We start from the raw sequence: 24,258 nt of genomic DNA on the forward strand, positions 1-24,258 counted from the left end.
GTTACTATCTCAAACAAGATCAAGGATCATAATTCAGATATCTGGTAAATACGACTCCCTTAGTATATCACCCTTATAATTGTATAAGATTTCTCTTTTTTTTGATTTTTTTTTTTTTTGGTTTTTTTTTTTTGGTTTTTCGAGACAGGGTTTCTCTGTGGTTTTGGAGCCTGTCCTGGAACTAGCTCTTGTAGACCAGGCTGGCCTCAAACTTACAGAGATCCATCTGCCTCTGCCTCCCAAGTGCTGCGATTAAAGGCATGCGCCACCCACCACCTGGCAAGATTTTAATTTCAATTTTGGAAAAAGGTTTTAAGTTTGAGTGGTAATGGAGTGGCCATCTAAAATTTAGACTTGATTTCATCATTCATTTACTATGCTGTAGATGGTGTTTTTTGTTGTTGTTTTTTTTTTTTTTTTTTTTTTTTTTTTTTTTGAGACAGCGTTTCTCTGTGACTTTGGAGCTTGTCCAATGTCCCACCTGCCTCTGCCTCCCGAGTGCTGGGATTAAAGGCGTGCGCCACCACCACCCGGCTGATTCTTTTAACTCTTTTTATGTGTTACACTGGCTGGCATTTGCAATAAAAATTGACTTTATTACTGTTCTGGAGGCTTGAAGTCTTGGGAATAGGATTGCCAGTCTGGCTCTCATGAGGACTTTCCCTTAGGATCACAGACAGCTGCCGTCTCAGTGGTAATCGAGTAAAAACCTAAGCTCTTTGGTTCTGCTGCTTCTGAGGGTGCCAAACCATAATTGGGCTTCACCCCTTAGCCTTCTGTTATATTACCTCACAAAAGACCTGCCTGCAGCTCCTGTCATAGTGAAGGATTGGAGTCAATGCAGGGAGCAGGGAGATAGTTATTCTAGATTCCAGTTTCTCTTAATGAAGGGTTTTGTTTTGTTTTTGTTTTTTAGGGTGGGTTTAAGTAGCTCTTTGAATATCTTTTGAGTGGTAAACCCTGCATATCTAAAAATAACTTAGTCCTTATTCAGAACTGTTTTAACTGATTGATTCTAGTTTCATATTTATGTTTTTTTTTTTTTAAAAAAAGATTTATTTATTATATATACAACATTTCTTCCATGTACACCTGCACACCAGAAGAGGGCACCAGATCTCATTACAGATGGCTGTGAGCCACCATGTGGTTGCTGGGAATTGAACTCAGGACCTTTGGAAGAGCAGTCAGTGCTCTTAACCACTGAGCCATCTTGCCAGCCCCATATTTATGTTTTATAACCCTTTGAAAGTAGTTTTCATTATCTGAAAAATTATTCCTTCTAAAGAGCCAATGTTTTATCTCTACAGTTTTTTGCCGTTTTGAGGCAGTGTTTCTATGTAGCTTTGGAATCTGTTCTGGAACTTGCTCTGTTGACCTGGCTGGCCTCAAACTCATGGAGATCCACCTGTCTCTGCTTCCCGAGTTCTGGGATTAAAGGTGTGGGCCACCACCACCAGATTTATCTCTACAGTTTTTAATGGTTTTAATCTTTGTCTTTAGGATACATTTAGGCATACTTTTATTTGCATGCTAAATAGTTGTACTTTCATGACAGAAAAGTCATTAAGAAGTATCTGAGTGGAAGGCCAGCCTGGTCTATAAAGTGAGTTCCAAGAGAGCCAAAAAAAAATCACAAAAGAAAAAAATGAATAAATGAATAATTAATTTACCCAGGTGTGGTGGCACATGATTTTAGTGGGAGACAGAGGCAGGCAGATCTCTGTAAATTTGAGACCAGTCTGGTCTAAACAGTGAAATCCAAATCATCACCCAGGGCTACACAGTGACACCATGTGTCAAAATAACAAACAGGAGTCTGAGGTTGTCATCCTTAGCAGGGATGGGACTGGGAATTGCAAATGGCTCTGCTGCCAGGGGTAGAACTGCTCCAGAGGCATTACTGGTCCTTGTTACATTGTTCTTGGCAACTCTCAGCAAGCACACTATCAGGTCAGACAGTTTACAGTTTCACTGCTTGAAGAAAAGCCCGAGAGAATTCAGCAGATTATTAAAAAGAGCCATTGAAGATGTTGACTGAATCATGAATAAATATTAAAAGAAAGAAAAAATAGGACTGAAGAGATGGCTCAGAGATTAAGAGCACTGACTGCTCTGCTCTTGCAGAGGACCCAGGTTCAGTTCCCATTACCACATGATAGCTCACAACTGTCTGTAACTCCCATTCCAGGGAATCGGGCACATTCACACAGACATACGTGCACATAAAATAAAAATAAAATTTTTAAAAAAATAAAAAACAAAACTCTGAGAATCTACAGCCCATAACCAGACATTCCTTTAGACATTTAAAGTTCAGAAGCCTGTCTTTGGAAACTAAGCAGGAGCAGCAGCAGTTATAAAATGTCCTTCGACCTCATTAGCTACAAGCAAGATATCATAGAAGATACTAGCTCAGGTGGACATGTTAGCATCCATTATATTGGTTTTTCGATTCAGGAATGGTGGGATTTGAGGTGAATATGATGTTTTACCTGTCTCTTGTTCCTTCCGTCCCAATCCTGTTTTTTTTTTTTTTTTTTTTTTTTTTTTTTTTTTTTTTTTGGTGTTTTTCGAGACAGGGTTTCTCTGTGTTTTTTTGGAGCCTATCCTGGAACTAGCTCTTATAGACCAGGCTGGTCTCGAACTCACAGAGATCCGCCTGCCTCTGCCTCCCAAGTGCTGGGATAAAAGGCGTGCGCCACCAATCCTGTTCTTTTACTGTGAAGACAATTCATTTATTCTGGACATCCTTATCCCATTTTGAGTCACAGCAAATGTCATCTCGGGTGACTTCTTATACAGAGGAAAGTGGGCTTCAGAATCAGGCAGCTATGGATCTGAATCCCAGAGCATACAGTTTCTCTCAGGTGCTACCTGCAACTCAGTTTCCTCCCAGGGGAGGACTGAATGAAAAGGAAAAGTGCTAACACAGTCATTGTACATAGGGACCTTAAAAGGAAGTTACTGCCCTGGTCCCTCTCCCAGCTCTAGATTTGCTCTTCCATACTCTGCATCTTCTCTTAAGAACTCATCTGTGATCTTGTCCTGTCCCAGCTCAGACCTCCACCAGCCTTATCTATACCATCACATGCCCTGCACTCTGCCAAATTGCTGCCTCTCCTGACCCTTTCACTCCATGCCCAGAGAAGGAAGTCCCGGTCCTTTGTGGTTGTAAAATATGTAATAATACGGGATGGAATACTCCCTGAGTATACTGAGCCAGTATGTCCTTGCAGTTATGTGAGTTAAAGTGGCATCTGCCTCTGCCAAACTGATAATGAAGTAAATGTATCAATTTGTGACAACTCAGAAAAAAAAATCTTACCTTTTAAAATATTACTTTACATAATTGATTCTCAACTTTTCTAAAGCTGTAACCCTTTAATACAGTTCCTCATGTTGTGGTGACCCCAACCATAAAATTATTTTGGGGGGCTGGAAGAGAGGATGGCTTAGGAGTTAAGAGCACCATTGCTCATACAGAGTTCCTGAGTTCAATTCCCAGCAACCAAATGGTGGCTCACAACCATCTGTAGTAAGATCTGGTGCCCTCTTCTGGCCTGCAGTCATACATGCAAACAGAACACTGTAATTATTTTTGTTGCTACTTCATAAGTATATTTTGCTAGTTATGAATCATAATGTAAATATCTGTGTTTCCTGCTAGTCTTTAGTTGACCCCTGTGAAAGTCTTTTGACCCCTCCCCCCCAAGGGTTTGAGCTGAGAACTGCTTCACATAATTTATTTTCTTTTTCTGAATTCTCTGGCACTTCTGTGATAGAATGTTTGTCTTCTATGACTAACCTCTCAATTAACATTTTTTAGTATAATCTATATTTAAATGACATGAACAGATAACTGAGGATATAATATGACCCATTCCCAGTTTGCTCCATCTCAACAGGTGCATGTAATAGACTCATGTAATAGATACCTCATTGAGCTCTAGAACACCTTTTCCCCTCAAAAAGTTGCTCCATAGTCTTTGAGGTCATCTTTCCTTTCACAAAGCAGTTCTTGATTTTCTGTCATTATAAATTAGTTTCTCCAGCTGGGCAGACCTGTAATCCCAATGTTTCAGACATGAGGTTGAAGGATTGTGTGAATTCAAGGCCTACCTGGGTCACAGAGTGAGGCCCTGTGTGAAAAAGGAAGAAAAACTATGTGTTGGTGAATGTCTTTAATCCCAGCACCCTGGAGGCAGAGACAGGAGGATCTCTCAAGACCAGTCAGGGCTACACAGTGAAACCCTGACTCAAAAAAATTTTTTTTAAAAAGCCAAAAAGGTGTTTTTTTGTGTAAATGTAACTCATATTTATATGAACTTTCACACTTGCAGGTCTTTTTTGTTAGTTTGGGTTTTTTTGTTGTTGTTTTTGTTTGTTTGCTTTTTTCAAGACAGGGTTTCTCTGTGGCTTTAGAGCCCATCCTAGAACTAGCTCTTGTAGACCAGGCTGGTCTCGAACTCACAGAGATCCGCCTGCCTCTGCCTCCCAAGTGCTGGGATTAAAGGCGTGCACCACCACCGCCTGCCTGTTAGTTTTTTTTTTTTTTTTTTTTTTTTTGGTTTTTTGAGACAGGGTTTCTCTATGGCTTTGGAGCCTGTCCTGGAACTAGCTCTTGTAGACCAGGCTGGTCTCGAACTCACAGAGATTCACCTGCCTCTGCCTCCCAAGTGCTGGGATTAAAGGCGTGCGCCACCACCGCCCGGCCTGTTAGTTTTTTTTTTAAGACAGGGTTTATCTGGCCTGGACGGCCTGGATCTCACTCTGTAGACCTGCCTGACCTCAAACTCAGAGATTCACCTGCCTCTGCCTTCTGAGTGCCAGGATTAGAGGTGTGCATCCCCCCTCCAAGATCACACTTGTAGATTCTTTATTGCAATGAAATATTAGGCTTGTGGAGGGTATAGTTCAGTGGTAGATTGGTTGCCTAGAATATGCAAGGCCTTGAAGTTCCCCAGCAATTCAGTTTGTCAATCATTAATTTTAAAATTCGGTTTTTTTATGTGTCATCATTAGCTTTTATTGAAATATTTAGGAAGTAAATTTAAATCCTGTGAAAGTACCATAACACTGGGTTTAATGGTACATGCCTTTAATCCCAGTCTGGTCTTCGCAGCAAGATCCAGGTATGCCAGGGCAACAAAGAGAAACCCTGTCTCTAGAAAAAGGAAAGTACTGTATGAAAAAAATTATTTTTCTCTTGGGACTGAAGATTGAACCTAGGCCCTTATTCTTTCTAAGCAAGAGCTCTGCTCCTGAGCTCGTCCCCAAATCTCTCTCTCTCTCTCTTTTTTTTTATTTTAATGTTTTATTAAGATTTTTAAAAACTGGAGTGGTAACTGCTTGGTCATTGTTTGAGTCCTTCAGGATCTAGGGTTTCAAGTTCTGCAAGGCCTGAGACTTGAAGGGCCTCAGGATGTTCCCCTCTGAAGACTGAGTGGGTGGAACTCCTCAGGGACAACTCCTGTGGGGGTGTGGGCAGGGGCAGTACTATTGTCAGAAAGGAGCATGCGCACAGCCTCCTTCGTCTTCCTTTCCCAGGACTCTGATTCTCTCCAAAGCAGGTGCTCTCAAGGGGAGTCTCTTCAATCACAAGAAAAGCAGCTACTGGGTGGGTGTTGGAGCAGCCGTGCTGGACCTTATGCTGGTCAAACAGCTTGTGTAGGGCATCCATGTAGAGAGCATGGTATTTGTTCACCATCTCTGGGCTCGGGTTTTCAATACGGGGCAGGGGCAAAGGCTCCCGAACTATAGTAACAATGGGCTTGTACTATGGTAGGAGTCCCAAGGAACCTTGATTGAAGCCTTGTCCATAGAAGACACAAAAATAGAAACCAAAGATCCGGCGGAAGAAGCTTTGGAACTTGTACATCCAGCTCTCCTCATGAAACAGCACTTGGTCATATACCTCAGTTTCTCCAAACGTGAAAGTAGGGACCAGCTGAGCTCCGTGTCGGAGAGCTGTGCGCACAAACCCAAATCTCTTTAATGGCATGTAAACTATATTCCCTTGTTGTATTTCTTTGATTCAGCATTCTGTTGCATTTCTTTGATTCAGCATTCATCCATGTTGCATATATTGTGTTGATTCCTTGTTTAATCAATATTTTCACTAATTTGAGAGTTTCATACAGTGTATTTTGAATGTTAACTCCCCCTAATATTAATTCCTTCTTTTGCTGAGCAGTCTGTATTGCATAAGTATCTACCAATTTAACTGTTTTTCTATTGATGGAGACCTGGGCTACTTTCAGTTAGTGTCTGTAATGAAAGCAGTTATGTACATTTTTTTTTTTTTTTTTTTCGAGACAGGGTTTCTCTGGTTTTGGAGCCTATCCTGGAACTAGCCCTTGTAGACCAGGCTGGTCTCGAACTCACAGAGATCCGCCTGCCTCTGCCTCCCAAGTGCTGGGATTAAAGGCGTGCACCACCACCGCCCGGCTCATTTTTTTTTTTACATTTTATTTTACATGTGCACACATGGGTTCCAGGAACTAAATCATATTCCCAGAGGCACCCTTTCCCACTGCCCACTGTACTATCTAGCCTCTGAACATTGTTTATTTTATTTTTTTAAAATATTTATTTATTTATTATGTATACAATATTCTGTCTGTGTGTATGTCTGCAGGCCAGAAGAGGGCACCAGACCTCATTACAGATGGTTGTGAGCCACCATGTGGTTGCCGGGAATTGAACTCAGGACCTTTGGAAAAGCAGGCAATGCTCTTAACCACTGAGCCATCTCTTCAGCCCAACATTGTTTTAGATTGTTACTGATTTTTTTTTTTAATTTTGTGTGTATGTATGATTGTTTGACACTTGCATGCATGTGCCTGAGAAGGACAAAAGAGTGTGGCATTTCTTGAAACAAGAGTTAGAGACAGTTGTGAGTTGACCAGTGTGGGTTCTGGGTTCCAAGTGTAGTCCTCTGAAATAGCATCACATACCAGGCCTGCATGTGGGGTCAGAGTACAACTTCTAGAGTCAGTTTTTTCATTCTATCCTGTTGGTCACGCCGGGCAGTGGTGGCGCATGCCTTTAATCCCAGCACTTGGGAGGCAGAGGCAGGCGGATCTCTGTGAGTTCAAGGCCAGCCTGGTCTACAAGAGCTAGTTCCAGGACAGGCTCCAAAACCACAGAGAAACCCTGTCTCGAAAAACCAAAAAAACCCAAAAACCAAAAAAAAAAAAAAAATGTATCCTGTTGGTCACAGGAATCAGCTTAGGTTGTCAAGCTTCACAGCAAGCATCTTTCCCACTGAGCCTTCTTGCTGACTACCTGGACATTCTTAAATGGGTTTTTCCTTCAAATATTTGGGAGGGGTAAATTCCTTGGAGCAAAATAATATGTTTACATTGATAAAGATACATATTTAGCTTTTAAAAGTTTCCAATTTCAGAGTTATTCCATTGTATTTTTTAGCTATTGCTATGAGCTATATGGCAATATTTTTGAGAATTTTTAGTATCCTGTTTTTTGTTTTTGAGTCAGGGTCTTTCTCTGTGTGTCTCAGGCTGGTTGTGGACTGCAAGGTCATCCTGCCTCAGTCTCCCCAGTCAGAGAATTTTAGGTCTATACTGCCATTGTTTGTTTCTTTGGTTGGTTGGTTTTCAGTTTTTTCTGTCCTGGAACTTGATGTGTCAACTAAGCTGGCCTTGAACTGAGATCTACCTGCCTCTGCCTCCTGAGTGCTTGGATTACAGGCATACACCACAACTACCCAGCTTATTCTGATGTTTTTGTTTTGTTTTGCTTTTGAAACAGGGTCTCTTTGTGTAACAGCCCTGGCTATCCTGGAACTCATCCTGCAGACTAGGCTAGCCTCAAGCTTACTATATTTCTCTGTGTATTCCTGACTGTTCCAGAACTCACTTTGTGGACCAGGGTGACCTCAAATTCATCCCTCTATTCTGCCTCCTGAGTGCTGGGATTAAAGATATGTACCGCTATCGCTCAACTATACTGCTGTTGTTAATGCTATTTTCTCTTCTTTTACAGACCCTGTGGAATAGATGATTGCCATGTTTGGGTACTAACAATCACATATATATTTATATCGGAATTTGAAAATGGCAGAAGGAAACAACAAAGAAGAGGTCATTCACTTGAACAACTTTCACTGCCACCAGGGAGAGGGTAAATTGCTTGTCCTTTCGCCCTTTACTCAATGTTTTTTCTTTACTGCAATGGTTGTATCTTTGAAATGATCCCGTTTTGTACCATATATAAACCAGGGGGACGGCAGAGGCAGGCAGATACCTGTGAGTTTGAGGCCAGCTTGGTCTACAAGAGCTAGTGCCAGGATAGACTCCAAAGCTACAGAGAAACCCTATCTCAAAAAACCAGGGGGACTCCACTGCTAGACCTAGAACATTGGGCTTAAAATGTCAAAGTAGAATTATGCAGATTTATACTGTACTGATTTGCCTCTAGAGGTTTTTGAGGAAATGGAGATCATACAGGAGCACTCCGGGCCTGTCAATTTTTTTTTATTTATTTATTTATTTTTTTTTTATTTTGGTTTTTCGAGACAGGGTTTCTCTGTGGTTTTGGAGCCTGTCCTGGAACTAGCTCTTGTAGACCAGGCTGGTCTCGAACTCACAGAGATCCGCCTGCCTCTGCCTCCCGAGTGCTGGGATTAAAGGCGTGCGCCACCATCGCCCAGCTTCGGGCCTGTCAAATTTAAAATACCAGACAGTGCTAGGCATTCTTGTTCTTAGATACTTAATTTCTTTTTTTTCTAGTTTTAAGATTCTGACTTAGCCTCATTGAGAATGTTAGGACATAGTTCTTTGTTTTATATATAGTCCTTAAATTTTTTTTGTTTTTGTTTTTTTGGGTTTTTTTTTTTTGTTTTTTTTGTTTTTTTTTTTTTGTTTTTTTTTGGTTTTTCGAGACAGGGTTTCTCTGTGGCTTTGGAACCTGTCCTGGAACTAGCTCTTGTAGACCAGGCTGGTCTCGAACTCACAGAGATGCACCTGCCTCTGCCTCCCAAGTGCTGGGATTAAAGGCGTGCGCCACCACCGCCCAGTTTATAGTCCTTAAAATTTTGACAAATTCATTGATTTGCAAAGAACAAACGAGTACCAGCATTTGCATAACATTCCTAAATGTGTGGGAAATTTCCTGTCAAATCTAAATGTACATTTATTAATACTTGGTCCAAAAGGGAAAAATCATATTGATGAATAAAGAGAATCCTGAATATATTCATTTCTTTTGAGTACAAATTCCATGACGAGGCTAAGCTAGCTTTTGTTTTTTCTCCTGATGACATTTTATAATTGACAACAATTTTTTTTCCTAGTATGAAATAAATCATGCATTTTGCCTTTAGCAATTTGAAGTGTAGGAATAATAACACGTGAATAAATTTAGAGGAAACAGAATCATTCAAACTTTACAAATTATAGGTACAGAAGAAATACTGAGTTTAAGAGTTTAATAATGTATTATGACTTGGTAGTGATTGTAATAGCCTTAACTTGTTATTCAAAAAGTTTGAAATCTTAGCTATAATTTGTACCCACACTCATTTCTGACTTCTGCACATGCATATTGAATTGTTAGAATTTTTTTTTGTTTGTTTGTTTTTGTTTTTCGAGACAGGGTTTCTCTGTGGTTTTGGAGCCTGTCCTGGAACTAGCTCTTGTAGACCAGACTGGTCTGGAACTCACAGAGATCCGCCTGCCTCTGCCTTCCGAGTGCTGGGATTAAAGGCATGCGCCACCACCGCCCGGCTTGTTAGAATTTTTTAATTAGGCCTTAAGTGCAGTTGAGCAGTGTTTTTCAAAAACAATTACTAGGCTGGGTGTGGTGACGCGTCTTTTAATCCTAGCACACAGGAGGCAGAGGCAGGTGAATCTCTGTCAGTTTGAGACCTGTCTAGTCTATATAGTTCTGTAATAGCCAAAGGTACACAGTGAGAGTTTGTCTCAAGAAAACTACACACACAGACAATTACGTCCTTATGGAAAATTACTGACTTTGGAAATGGTTTTTTTATTGTTGTCGTTTTTGTTTTGTTTTCTCAACAAATACAAAACATGCTTTACCCATTAAGGATATTTGTCGGGTATGTAGAGTTGATTAGTAGTTTTATTGTGCCATTCTCTTAAACTTTTTTGTTTGTTTGTTTTGATTTGTTTTGTTTTGTTTTGCTTTTTCTCTGTAGCCTTGGAGCCTGTCCTGGAACTAGCTCTGGCTTCAAACTAACAGAGATCCACCTGTCTCCCAAGTGCTGGGATTAAAGACACGTGCCACCACCACCTTGCAATTTTTTCTTAAGAGTTCTGAGAAACGAACTTGCAGTCTCACAATTGTGAGCAGACCATTTCTGTCACCTTATTCCTCTGTGTTCTTTGCAGGTGTGCCCCACTCCATCTTGCCTTGAGGAGGGCACTAATCTACTTTGTGCCACTACTCGATTTCCTTTTCATGGAACTGCAGTACACAGTTTTTGGGGGAGGGAGACTTGGCTAGAATTTTTCTGCCCAACATATTAGAATTAAGACAAATAAATTAGAGGTTGTTTTTAAAATGTTTATGTATTTGGATGTTTTGTCTTCATGTATTTCTGTGCCCCAGAAAAGGGCATTCAATTCTATTATAGACAGTTGTGAGCCTGTGAATGCTGGAAACTGAACTCAGGACCTTTGGAAAGGTTGCCAGTGATCTTAAGCACTGAGCCATCTCTTTAGGCCCACAAGTTCTTATTAGAAAATCCTTGGGGCCGGGCGGTGGTGGCGCACGCCTTTAATCCCAGCACTCGGGAGGCAGAGGCTGGCGGATCTCTGTGAGTTCGAGACCAGCCTGGTCTACAAGAGCTAGTTCCAGGACAGGCTCCAAAACCACAGAGAAACCCTGTCTCGAAAAACCAAAAAAAAAAAAAAAAAAAAAAAAAAAAAAAAAAAAAAAAGAAAGAAAGAAAAAAAAAAAAGAAAATCCTTATATATGTGGAAGATAAGAATAGACTTCCGGCCAGGCAATGGTGGCACATGCCTTTAATCCCAGCATTTGGGAGACAGAGGCAGGCAGATTGCTTGAGTTCAAGGCTAGCCTGGTCTACAGAGCAAATTTTAGGACAGCTAGGGATACACAGAGAAACCCTGTCTCAGAAAAAGAAAAGATTTCAAACTAACCTATCACAATGGAAATTCATGTTTTGAAGAAAATTTAAGGCCTAAAAATGCATGTATTATATATCAAGTAAAACTGGGAAATTAAGAATCCAAGTTAGGGATCAGTAAATGGTAGGTCCAAATAATGACCATGTGTCTCTGTTGTATCAACTTATCAATACAGTGTGTCTCCTAAGATTGAACATATGCTTCCCCTTGTGACCCAGCATTTCCATTCCTAGAATGTTCCCAACTGATATATGAGCACATAAAAGCATGTACATAACAACAGTATCCAGAATAAGCGTCATGTTAGCACCAACTCAGACGTCCATCAGGGAAGAATGAGTAGTTTATGAAGTCCTCTTTTGAGGATAGAAGGCAGTGATGGGAAGAGGAACAAGGAGGTTGCTAATGGGTTAGAAATAGTTCGTGATCTTGTCATGGTTGCACGGTCATTTTGTGGCAATTCATGGAGATAAACCCTTGATTGGTAGTGTCTAATTGCTTAGTGAGCTCTGTTCTAGCCTGAACTACAGTGTAATACCCTGTCTAAAAGGAAAAAAAAATGTAAAAACAAGATTAGGACTAGCAATATAGCTAGCTCAGTGATAGTGCTCTTGCCTAGCATGCATGAAGCCCTGGGAAATGGGTAGCTATTGAGCAGAACCTTTCTTTGGCTTCCCCTCTCTGTCCCCCAGAACCTACATAAAGACAGACATGATAGTGCTTGTCTACAGTACTGGTGTTTCTGCAGCAGGATGGGAGGTGGAAACAGAAGAATGTCTAGAAGCTTGCAGGCCAGCTAGTCTGGTTACATAGCAGCGCACAAAAGACCTTTTCAGACAAAGTAGAAAGTAAGGACTAACAACATCTGATGTTGTCCTCTGATGGGAATACATATGCCATGGTGTTACTCTCACAAAGGAGCTCATATGCGCTCACATACACCACAGAAATTTATTTAAAAAAAAAAAAAAAGGCATAGCACTCTTGTGCCCAGAATCTGGACCCCCCAAACCACCAAGAGACCAGATCTGATGCAAAGCAGAGTCTTTTTATTTCTGAGTTAACGCGGGTCCTCCATCGGTCCGACACAGTGGAGTGAGTAAAAGGGGCCCTGAACTGCAGTGGGTCACGGCGTATTTGGGGGTAGAACAAGATGGGGCATCTGGGGGTCTTCTAGTTGCACAGTAACAGTCTCAGGATTGGCACACCTCCTTGCTGGGGGAACCTGTCCGAGCTGATTAACTGTAGCTGCAGAAAGGTTGCTATAGCTGGAGGCCATGGGGGTCACTCCATTCCGTCATTATTAGTAAAGCCTGTCCAGAGAAAAACTTCTGATCCTCCCTGTAGTTAGGGCAAGCAAGGTTGGGGGCTCAGCACATTCTGCTGAGTCAGGGGCCTATTGCTAAGTCTTTTCTGCAGCCTGTCCTGGCTGCTAAAGGTGTGTGTGGGGTGGGTCTGGGCCCTTCAGGCATAGCAATATGTATCTGTGATCCTAGTGCTGGGTAATCGTAGACAGAAGTGTGACTGAATCGACAGTTCCAGGTTTAGTGAGTGCCTCTGTCTCTAGAAAATAAGGTGGAGAGAAAGCCGGGTGGTGGTGGCGCACGCCTTTAATCCCAGCACTCGGGAGGCAGAGGCAGGCGGATCTCTGTGAGTTCGAGACCAGCCTGGTCTACAAAGGGAGTTCCAGGACAGGCTCCAAAGCTACAGAGAAACCCTGTCTCGAAAAACCAAAAAAAAAAAAAAAAAAAAAAAAAAAAATCCTCCTCTAGCCTTCACACACAAGTGCTTGTGGGCCACCACATTCAAATAAATAAGAAACGTTTTTTTCTTTAAGCAAAAAGGCAAAAATAGATAATATCCCCAATAGGGAAAATAGCCTCCACAGCTGGATCCACACCCACCCACAGATTAGAGCAAGCAACAACTATTGTTTACCTGGAGAGCTGGGTTTTTGAATTTAACTGTAGTTTCATTTAAAAGAAGAGCAGGCAAGTAAAATTGCCCAGTGTTACAGATGTATCCTTGGTAGGTGATTGCTTGGTAGATGCTAAGTGTTTGGTTGAAATGGAAGTTCTCCTTAAATAGCTTATGTATAAAGTAAGCTGATTTTTAAATCTTAAATAATTATATTATTATTTTTGAGTGCTAATTTTTTTGAGATGTAGCTGTTTAAATTAAACCGGTCTTTTATTTCTTCAAGGAGTAAACATGGGGAATCTCTAAAGAAACTGGCAGTTCTATGTCAGTGTCATAATTAGAAAAGTTTTATGTGGGGAAAAAAAAAGAAATTTGTGGTTGGCCTAATAGCTCATTCAGGAAAGTTGTTTTTTGAGGCAAAGTCTCACTCCCTCAGGCTGACTTTCCTAACTTTCTGTGCTGTGACTGCTAGAATCTGCAACACGCACCAATGCGCCCAACTAAAGAGCAGATTAAATGCCTGTGTTCCTAGGATTTGAAAAGCTGAGGTGGAGGATTGCCAGGAATTTGAGGCTAGTCTGGTCTGCATAGTACGAAGCTAGCCAGGCATGACATAAGATCCTGTCATAAAACAAAACCAAAAAAAAAAAACTTCAGATTTCTCTCATTTAACAAAAGAAAAATTTGATGCATTTTGAGCATTTTGTCTGTCATCTCTTAGTGTTATTGGCAAAAATTAACAAGGAAACAGTTCTTACTGCTTGAATCTGTGTGCACTTGAGGTGGTAAGTTAACTGTTAGTAGCTTTGAACTTGGCTTGAGACTTGGACCAACAGTGAATATAGGGACTGAATGTGCTCATACTGACCTCACAGTGACCATGTTTTTTGCTTCCGTGTAGAATGGATGAGTGTCAGAGATGGGCCCATCACCATATCTGACTCCTCTGATGAGGAAGGGATTCCCATGCTTGTTACTCCTGCTACTGAGCAACATGAAGATGATGACCTGGATGATGATGTCATACTGACAGAAGTGAGTGTTTTATGAACTTGAAATTGACTTCATGAGAAGAGTTTTTCTTTCTTTATGGTTTTGAATATATAGAAACAATTAAAGCTTTTTCTTTTTACTTCTCCTGCAGCTTTTCCAGTTTCCTTTTCTTTCTTTTGTTTTTTTCTTTTGTTTTTTTGGTGGTGCTTGCATTTGTTTTCTCATGCATGGATTTTTGCTTTGGTGTTTAGTAGTTCCAGGCTGACCTGGAACTTGTTATACAGAATATAAAGAATAGGCTGACCTTGAAGTTACAAGAGACTTAACCTACTAAATTGAGTGCTAGGACTACCACAGTGGGCATTTCCTCTGGTGGGGTTTGTTTTTTTTTGGTAATTGTTTTTTATTTGATAAACTAACCATTGTTTTCCTCCCTTGTTTTTAATAACTTTTTTTTTTAAAGGTTTATTTATTAAGCATACAATGTACTGCTGGCAAGGAAGGCACCAGGTCTCATTACAGATGGTTGTGAGCCACCATGTGGTTGCTGGGAATCAAACTCAGGACCTCTGGAAGAGCAGCTAGTGCCCTTATCCTCTGAGCCATCTCTCCAGCCCTTTTCATAACTTTTTAAGATTTGTTTTTATTTATGTGTCTGTGAGAATGATATTACCTGTGTACAAGTGTCCTTGATTAAAAGAGGGCATCAGATCGATGGAGTTGAAGTTATAGGCATTAAATTTGTAATCTGCCTGATAGAGTTGCTGGGAACCAAACTGGTCTTCTGGAAGAGCAGCAAGTGCCCTTTACAGCTGCTCTATCATTTCAGCCCCTTCCCTTGGTTTTATTAATTTTCTTTACCAAAGAAGCAGCTCTGCAATTTACCTGGTGGTGCTTGCATTTTTTTTCTCATGCATGGATTTCTGCTTTGGTGTTTAGTAGTTCTCTTATGCTTTATCATGTTGACACACTTTGTTTATTATGTGGTTTCTTTACTACTTATTTTTTCATTGTGTGTTTACCTTTTTATAGTTTTTTTTTTTTTTTTTTTTTTTTTTTGAGACAGGATTTTTCTGTTTAGCAACCCTGGATGTCTTGGAATTGACTCTGTAGACCAGGCTGGCCTCAAACTCAGAGAGATCCATTTTTCTCTGCGTCTGAGGGCTGGGATTAAAGGTGTGTGTCACCACAACCCAGCTGCATCTTTATCCTCTTATTACATCACATTACAGCTTAATGACTGCAGGCCTATTATGCATGCTTTTAGTTTGCATAAGTGATTTTAGTGTAAATTAAGAATTATACAGATATGTCCACAATTGATTTCAGAACATTAACATTTAGAATATTTTAGAACAGATGACGGTCATTTAAATTGTACCTTTTGACTCCCATGAATAATGTATAGTTCTGTAGTAAATATTCATGTAAAGGTTTGTGTGTGACTGTATATTTTTATTTCTATTTGTATATGCCAAGAAGTAGAGTTGCTGAATCACTCAGAAATTGTTAAGTTCTGCCAACAGCTATGCCATTTTACATTCCTACTAGTTTTAACTTTTTTTTTTTTTTTTTTTTTTTTTTTTTTTTTTGGTATTTCGAGAGATGGTTTCTTTGTAGCTTTGGAGCCTACTAGCTCTTGTAGACCAGGCTGGCTTTGAAATCACAAAGATCCACCTGCCTCTGCCTTCGGAGTGCTGGGATTAAAGGCCTGCGCCACCACCGCCTGGCTACTGATTTTTTTGTGTGTGTGTTTTGATAATACTAATTTTTGTGGTTTGATTTACACTTCCCAGTGACCAGTGATTCGAGCATTTTGTGTGTGTGTTATATGCATAGACAAGTGGACATACATATGCATATGGAGACTTTAGGGATTACTGTCTTCTTTGTTGTTTTCTACCTAATGTTTTTGATTTTGTCTCTCAGTGAACCCAGAACTCACCATTTTGGCTAGACTGGTTAGCCACGAGGCCATTGCAATCTGCCTGTCTCTTCCTCCTTGACATTGGTATCACACACATGCGCTGGGCATTAAACTCGGGTCCTTGTGCTTGTGTCAGATACTTCACCTGAGTAAGCCATCTCCCCATCACCTAGAAGGTGTAGCAGGTGGATCTCTATGGGTTAGAGACCAGCTGTGAATACATAGTGAGATCCTCCCTACCTTAAAGAAAAGATAGTATTTTTTCTCAGGGGATGCTTCTAATTTTGTTTCTTTCCTCTCCTTTCACTATAAGTTCAGAAGCAGGCATAGATACAGGAAAGAAATCGAATTTTTATTATTAAAATTTCATTTTTTTCTTAGAAACATAAACCTCAGACATCCCGACCCAATCTCATCAAACCAGCTGCCCAGTGGCAAGATCTGAACAGATTGGGAGAAGAAAGGCCTAGAAAGTCTAGAGAAAACTGTGAAGCAGATCCCCACAGCTATTTTTCCTTTTGTAATGACTCACTATTTGATTCTGGGGCACAGGATGATTCTGAGGATGAATATGGTCAATTTCTGGATCTTGGGAGTAGCAAAAAAGGAGAAACCAAACCTGGACCGAGCAATAAGCAGACAGCAAACAACATTGTCAACCCCAAATTGGAGCAGAAAGTCATTATAGTGGGAGAAAATGGCATTCTTTTCCCAAAAAGTGAGCCTTTGAAAGCTCAGAACCAATCATCTGAAGACTCAGAGACAGATCTCTTATCAAATCCTGGAGAGTCAACTGCCTCAGTAGATGACCAAGTAATCGAAGAAGAGTACTGGCTGGACCATACATACTTCCAGGCTCTGAATCCACAGCCTCAGGAGAGAACAAATCAAGAGCGACATTCTGAAGCAGAAATGGGTCCAATGTTCTTCCGCCATGATTTCCCAGAGCCAGCTTTTCCAAGGCCAGAACCTCCGCAGGAGGGGATTCCAGGCCCTGCTTCTCCTCAGCCAGCCCATCCTCTAGGAGAACTTGAAGACCAGCAGTTAGCAATTGATGAAGACCCTGGACCAGCTTTCCCCCTTCCAGGATCTCAGCAGGCTAATTTGGAAAACATGTGGGAACAAGAAGCTGCTGAAGGAGATCAAGAACTTATTACACTATTAGTTAAAGAAACAGTAAGTTTAATTTTTTTATGATTTAAATAATACTGTACTACTAATCCTCTTTACTGTTCTCTTGTTTTCTGTCATTGTAGTAAACAAATGCTTTGTGTAAACTTTATTTTCCTAAGAAGTATATATCTAGAAAGGATGCAGATACCTCTAAAACCTGCAACCCAGACTGTACACTCTACCTTCAAGAAGTGCTCTTGGTGCTAGCTGTATATCATGGTGTCTGGTGCTGGCATTCCTGTAAACTCCTATTTAATGGATTTCCTAGATCTAGGCCATCTAGTTCAGCAGCACTAGCTAGCCCCTGTGGGTATTTACATTTAAGTCTATGGCAACTGAGTGAAGTAACAAATTCTACTTCCAGTGCATCAGTCATTTTAATAGCCACAATTCTGGAGGATACCTATAGTAAAGAGCAAAGCAGGTATTTGTTTTCTGGGGTCAGAAAACCAGTTTTCTGCTTGTTGCTTTTCCTGGATTTCTTAATCCTGATTTGCCATGTCTTTCTGACATTGTGAGGTTGTCCTTGAAGGCAGGCAGGGGATTGTGCCTTCCTCATACTCAGTAGTTATTGGAAGAATGAAGACTGGAGCTATAAAGTGAGATAGGATAGATGACCTCTAAGTCCTCTTCTGTGCTCTCTAACCTGGGAACTAAGGGCTGCTTTTAAGCCAGGCACAGAACTGCTTTACAGCTGTTCTCTGGTCTTTAGGCATTATATATACTTTTTGCCGTACAGTTTTATTGCCTTTCAGAACCATTATAAGGAACAAAATATAAGTACTGTTTACTACTTTGTAGGAAGCAAGATTTCCAGATGTAGCAAATGGATATGTTAAAGAGATAATTCATTTGAAGAATTACTATGATTTGAATGTGTAAGTATTCTACCATGCTTTCTCTCTCTTTCTGGTGGTAAAATACAGGTAATGTTTTGTCCATTTTTAACCGTACACTTGGATGTCATTAAACACATTTCTCATTATTATATAGACTTTTCAAATGTTGATCTCCAGAAACTGTATCATCTCAAACTGAGACGCTATTCATTGAACACTTCCTCATCCCCTCTCCTAGCCCCCAGATCACCCTTATTTCAGTCTCAGGAAATTAGATAATTCTAGGCATCTCTTAACTCTGAAATCATAAGGCATTTGTCCTTTTCTGAAACTGGGAGAAAAAAGGCCCTGGATCAGACTTGGAAGAGATGCTTGCAGCTAGTTTCCATGTCTATTTAATGATTCTCTGATTTTTTGAGACAGCGTCTTACTACGTAGCCCTGGATGGGCTACTCAACCTTCCTCTGCTTCCTGAGTGCTGAGATTAACAGTGTATGCAACTACACCCAGCTTGTCAATGCCCCTTACATATGATACCTCTTTTAGGTAAATCCATTGGCACCTGGGTAAAATGGGGAACATCTGTCATACTGTTCGGGGATACACTACTGACATTGGGCCAGAAAGAAGCTGGGTGAGAGTTTTTAAGAGAAGGGATTGTCCAACAAATATGCCCAAGCAAGGAGAGGAGAACACAAAGAAAATCCTGATTCCCTATGAGCTGACACTTTCTTGCTACTGAGACCTATTCACCACTGCTGTACCTTCCTCTGTCCAGCCTTCTGATTTGGCTTGGTTACTGGATGAACCTATTCACCACTGCTGTACCTTCCTCTGTCCAGCCTTCTGATTTGGCTTGGTTACTGGATGAAGAGCCTGGATAGTTGACTTTGCTTGAGTTTTTACATTTATGTGTCATTGCGAATTAGCTTGTACTACCTCATCTTATCTTGAAGTACTCCAACAGTGATGTGGAGAATTAATATTCTTCAGTGAATAGAGAAAGCCTCGTGAGTTTGGTATATAGAGAATCTGTCTAAGAAGACATGGTCTGCTCATCAGTCTTAGAGTTAGCTAATAAACTGAGCCTGACTCACATAGTCAGTCTTGCATTACCAAGGCTTATAAAGAGAATTGATATCTCAGGGTTCATTTATTTGCGCAACAACTAAATCTCATAGCAAATGTGTTTGTGAGTGTGAATACACACTTTTTTGTAGTTGGATTTTTCTTTTTGTGACCTCCAGCTCACAAATAAGGACATGGAGACTTAGTAGTCATAAAAGTTTGGCCTACCTTAGACTTGTTCCTATCTAGGTCTTATAACTTAAATTAACCAATATTTTTAAATCTATGTTCTTCCATGAAACATCTCCGTACTGCCTATCCTGCTTCCTCTGTGTCCTGCTGGTGATATCACCTTTCTTTTTTTTTTTTTTTTTTAATATTTATTTATTATGTATACAATATTCTGTCTGTGTGTATGCCTGCTGGCCAGAAGAGGGCACCAGACCTCATTATAGATGGTTGTGAGCCACCATGCGGTTGCTGGGAATTTAACTCAGGACCTTTGGAAGAGCAGGCAATGCTCTTAACCTCTGAGCCATCTCTCCAGCCCCCCACCACCTTTCTTCTTCCCAGAGACTCTGTTTAAAAGTCCCACCTAGCTATTGGCCATTTAGCTTTTTATTTCAGTAATGATAACAATGTCTTCACACAGTGTACAAATATTCCACAACATTTACTCCTGTTGATACGCTTATTTTCTTTTTTGTTTGTTTTTCTTTTTTTATATTTATTTATTTATTTATTTATTTATTTATTATGTATACAATATTCTGTCTGTGTGTATGCCTGCAGGCCAGAAGAGGGCACCAGACCCCATTACAGATGGTTGTGAGCCACCATGTGGTTGCTGGGAATTGAACTCAGGACCTTTGGAAGAGCAGGCAATGCTCTTAACCTCTGAGCCATCTCTCCAGCCCTTTTGTTTGTTTTTCAAGACAGGGCTTCCCCTGTGTAGTCCTAATTGTCCTGCAACTCGCTCTGTGGACCAGGCTAGCCTCAAACTCACAGAGATCCGCCTGCTTCTGTCTCCCAAGTGCTGGGATTAAAGGCATCACCACCACCCAGCGCTCATACTTCTTTTATTAGCTACTTTCCTTCTATATTCTCTTGTTCCATGCAGTTTAAGTGTTACTCATTTCAGTGACTTCCTATCATAGAGAAAGCTCAGAGGAGTCTGCATTTGTCAGGGTGTTCATTGTTTTTGTTCTATTCCAGCTAGAGTCCTGCTGTGCAGCCTCAGCTGGCTATGACTTTAGAGTCTTCTGCTCCAGCCTTCCTGAATCCTGGGCTTTTATATGTGTACCACTACATTGAGCAAAGTGAAACTAGAAAGCTGATGTGGCTGTCTTACTTGTTTAGTTTTTCTGGGGTACAGCATCTTAATTCTTTTCTTTTTCTTTCCTTTCCTTTTAACTAGAGGCTTTTTAAAAAAAAAAAATATTTCATATGACTCTGGGCAAGCATGGGATTTAGAAAGTTCTAGGAGTAATGAAAATAACATTGTGTGGGGATTTTTGCAGACTTTGTAATTTTCTTCTGGAAAACCCAGATTATCCAAAGAGAGAAGACCGAATTATTATCCACCCCAGCAGCAGCCTGCTCGCCAGCCAGGATGATGTGAAGGCAAGTGTCCGTAGTTTGTTTTTTTAATCTTACTATCTTTTTATTTTTTTCCTTTTTTAAGACAGGATTTAGGATTTCTCTGTATAGCTCTGGCTGTCCTGGAAGTCACTCTGTAGACCAGGCTGGCCCGAGCTCACAGAGATCGCCTGCCTCTGCCTCCTGAGTACTGGGATTAAAGGCATGCTCCATGACATCCTAGCTAGTTTGTTTTTCTTAATATTTTGTAGTTGTGTAAAAATTCAAATACTTCACATGAATTGTTGGTATACTTACCACTAGTACTATAAAAAATTTTATCGTAGCCACTCTTAATATCTCTGTCTTCGATCTCCACTTATTAGAATACTGCAAAAGCATTACTACACTTCCCTGCGAATACTTAGGCTTGCAGATAGCTATCCTTACAACATTTGTGTTCAACCTATTGGGCCACATCCCATGTCAAGATGTCAAAAGTTTCATAACTTTAATTCTTAGCCAAAAATTGATCTAAGATAATGTTGAGTATATATATGTATATATGTATATGAATAGACATACATATATGTGTGTATATATGTAATATATAAAATTAAAATAAGCAACCTGGACTAGAAGGAAGGAAGGTGTATAATGTCTGCAGGAACATTATTGAACTCCCATGCTCAAGTTTCTACGACCAAGGAGACAGTTCATTTTATACATATATATATTTTGAGGGGGTTTGTTTTAGTTTTTTGGTTTTTTTTTTTAAAGTTGGGGGTTTGAGGCAGGGTTTCTCTGTAGCTTTGGACCCTGTCCTGGAACCAGCTCTTGTAGACCAGGCTGGCCTCAAACTCAGAGATCCGCCTGCCTTTGCCACCCAAGTGCTGGGATTAAAGGCGTGCGCCACCACCGCCCGACCGAGAGATGAGTTCTTAATGTGTTGCCTCAGCTAGTCTTGCACTCATCATCCCCTGCCTCAGCCTTCTGAGTGCCAGAATTACAGACATGTACCACCATATCCAAGATTATCCACCACTTCTTCATTTTTGTTTCAATTTGGTCACCTCCTTATAGAGTAATTTTGAGAATAAACAAGATTCTTTCCTGTAATATATACTTTTTAAAATATTTATTTCTTTGTTTTTTGGTTTGAATTTTTGAGACAAGATTTCACTGTGTAGCTGTCCTAGAACTAGCTCTGTAGACCAGGCTGGCCTGGAATTCAGAGATGCACCTGCTTCTGTATCCCAAGTGGGATTGAAAACTTACTTGTTATTTTTTCGGGGTGGGAAATGAGTGTGTATAAATGTATACCATGGTGCGCATGAAGTTATCCATGGGGACTAGAAGTTAGCATTAGATTCCCTGAAACTGAGTTGTCTGGTATGTGTCCTGTAATCAAACCCCTCTCCTCTGGAAGAACAGCTATTGCTCTTAACTGTTGAGCCTTCTCTCCAGCTCCTGTTATTCCTTGTGGAGCAATATACTCTTATCTCTAACTTTATGCTTTTTGTCTCATTTCAGTTGCCTAAAATAGACTTTTTTGACTATTCCAAATTGACTCCACTTGACCAACGATGCTTCATCCAAGCTGCTGACCTCTTGATGGCTGATTTCAAGATGCTCAGCAGCCAGGACATCAAGTGGGCCCTACATGAGCTCAAAGGACACTATGCAATCACCCGTAAGGTATGTCCTTGGGCTTCCTTTTGAGATCACTCCTTGATTCTATTTCAGAGACAAAAGTGTACAGATTACATAGATTGAGGTGGCTTGTGATGGCAAAGTCCTTTAGAGTTTGTCAGGGACAGTAATTGCTGATCAGAAGAAATTAATAATGAGAAAAAATGCTACTGAGAAATAGGGAATCCCAAACCTCTGTAAGACCCTACAAGATGTTATGTTACAGTGGAAAGCAGGTTGCCTGGAGTATGGTGTGTGTCTACCACTTCATAGCTTGTTCAGCATACCAAGCTCTAAGTTAAACCTATTTAAAGCTATTGGTTATTAAGTGTCTCTTTCCTGCTTTATCTTTTTCTTGAAACTTGTTTGTTGAAGAAAAAGTTGTTATCCCATAGGTTTCAAGAGTCTGGATTTTTGTCAGCTGTGCCCCCAGGTGTCATCTGCTTATGTTCCCTGTATTTCTAGATCTTGAGTCTGATGAAATGTAGGGGTGATTACTTTTTCTCTTTCCCTGACTTTGAACATTAAGGTCTGCTGCTTACTAGGCTGTGATTTAAGCAAGTGTCTGGTGCACACTGAGTTTAAGTTTACTTGCAGTATAGAAAGGTTCTCTAATCCATTTCTAGATCTGGATAATAGTGTAGAGCTTTGACCTGGTGTCTGGCTCATGTGGGGTTTCAGTAAGCAAGTTCCAGCCATAACACACTTAATACCTCCAGTCTCAGGGGCTCTGACACTTTCTCTGGTCCCTGAGAGCACTGCATGTATGTGGTGTACAAGCGTACATATATGCAGCACACCCATACATATAACATAAAAATAAGTGTTCTTCCCCCCCGCTCCCTTCCCCCTATCCCCACTCCACTTCTCCTCCCCTAGTCCACTCCCCCTCCCTCTCGATACTGAAGAGCAGTCCAAATTCCCTGCTCTACATGAAGACCAAGGTCCTCCCACTTCTATCTAGGTCCAGGAAGGTGAGCATCCAAACAGGCTACGCTCCCACAAAGCCAGTTCATGTATTAGGATCGAAACCTAGTGCCATTGTCCTTGGCTTCTCATCAGCCTTCATTGTCTGCCTTGTTCAGAGAGTCCAGTTTCAATATGTGGGAGGAGGGGGAGGGAAATGGGAAACGGGGAGCAGTTGGAAATTTTAACTAAAAAAGAATAATAAAAAAAAAAATGAAAAAAAAAAACCTAACATAAAAAAAAGAGTAAAAAATCAATAATAAATCAACAGTTTAAGCAAAAAAAAAAAAAAGTGTTCTTTTAAAAAATCAAATATTGTTCAAATACCTGTATGCAGTTTTTGTTTTTTGTTGGTTTGTTTTTTGAGACGGTTTCTCCATCTAGCCCTGGCTGTCCTGGAATTCACTCTGTAGATCAGGCTGGCCCCAAACTCACAGAGATCTGCCTGCTTCTGCCTTCCTAGTGCTGAGATTAAAAGTTGTGTGCCATTTCTGCCTGTTTTTTTGGTATTTTGAGGCAGGGTTTCTCTAGCTTTGGAGCCTCTTCTGGAACTAGCTCTAGTAGACCAGGGTGGCCTTGAACTCACAGAGATTGCCTGCCTCTGCCTCCTGAGTGCTAGGATTAAATATGTGCACTACCATTGCCTGGCCTGTATGCAGTTTCAGAGTGTCAGGCAGGAGGCTTCTCTCTTGAGCAGCTCAGTTCTATATATTTTGTAGCATTTGCCTTCATAATTTGCACATAAGTCATTAATGAATCATTTTGAAAACTTCACAGCTCTCTCATGGTGATAGGGAGGTCTTATACATGCACATCTCTTGTTTTTATTTATTTTTTTTTTATTTTTTATTTTTTTTTTTTTTTGGTTTTTCGAGACAAGGTTTCTCTGTGGTTTTGGAGCCTGTCCTGGAACTAGCTCTTGTAGACCAGGCTGGTCTCGAACTCACAGAGATCCGCCTGC

At 40.6% G+C, this 24,258-nt stretch overlaps 1 protein-coding gene across 2 annotated transcripts in view; it reads left to right on the forward strand.

Annotated features, from left to right (window-relative positions):
• The window catches only part of Rnf216 (ring finger protein 216), a 122,840-nt gene that overhangs the window by 10,671 nt on the left and 87,911 nt on the right, over positions 1 to 24,258 (forward strand). Inside the window, exons 2-7 of one of the 2 annotated variants that reach the window (XM_057765282.1) lie at positions 8,011 to 8,148; positions 13,963 to 14,096; positions 16,363 to 17,157; positions 17,956 to 18,032; positions 20,582 to 20,684; positions 22,173 to 22,337. In XM_057765282.1, coding sequence (XP_057621265.1) covers positions 8,082 to 8,148; positions 13,963 to 14,096; positions 16,363 to 17,157; positions 17,956 to 18,032; positions 20,582 to 20,684; positions 22,173 to 22,337 — 1,341 coding nt within the window. In that variant the 5' untranslated portion in view covers positions 8,011 to 8,081. The remainder of the gene's footprint in view (positions 1 to 8,010; positions 8,149 to 13,962; positions 14,097 to 16,362; positions 17,158 to 17,955; positions 18,033 to 20,581; positions 20,685 to 22,172; positions 22,338 to 24,258) is intronic. The other variant, XM_057765283.1, reaches the window with a different exon arrangement.

Source organism: Chionomys nivalis, chromosome 3, assembly GCF_950005125.1.
Source record: "Chionomys nivalis chromosome 3, mChiNiv1.1, whole genome shotgun sequence".
Taxonomy (NCBI): Eukaryota; Metazoa; Chordata; class Mammalia; order Rodentia; family Cricetidae; genus Chionomys; species Chionomys nivalis.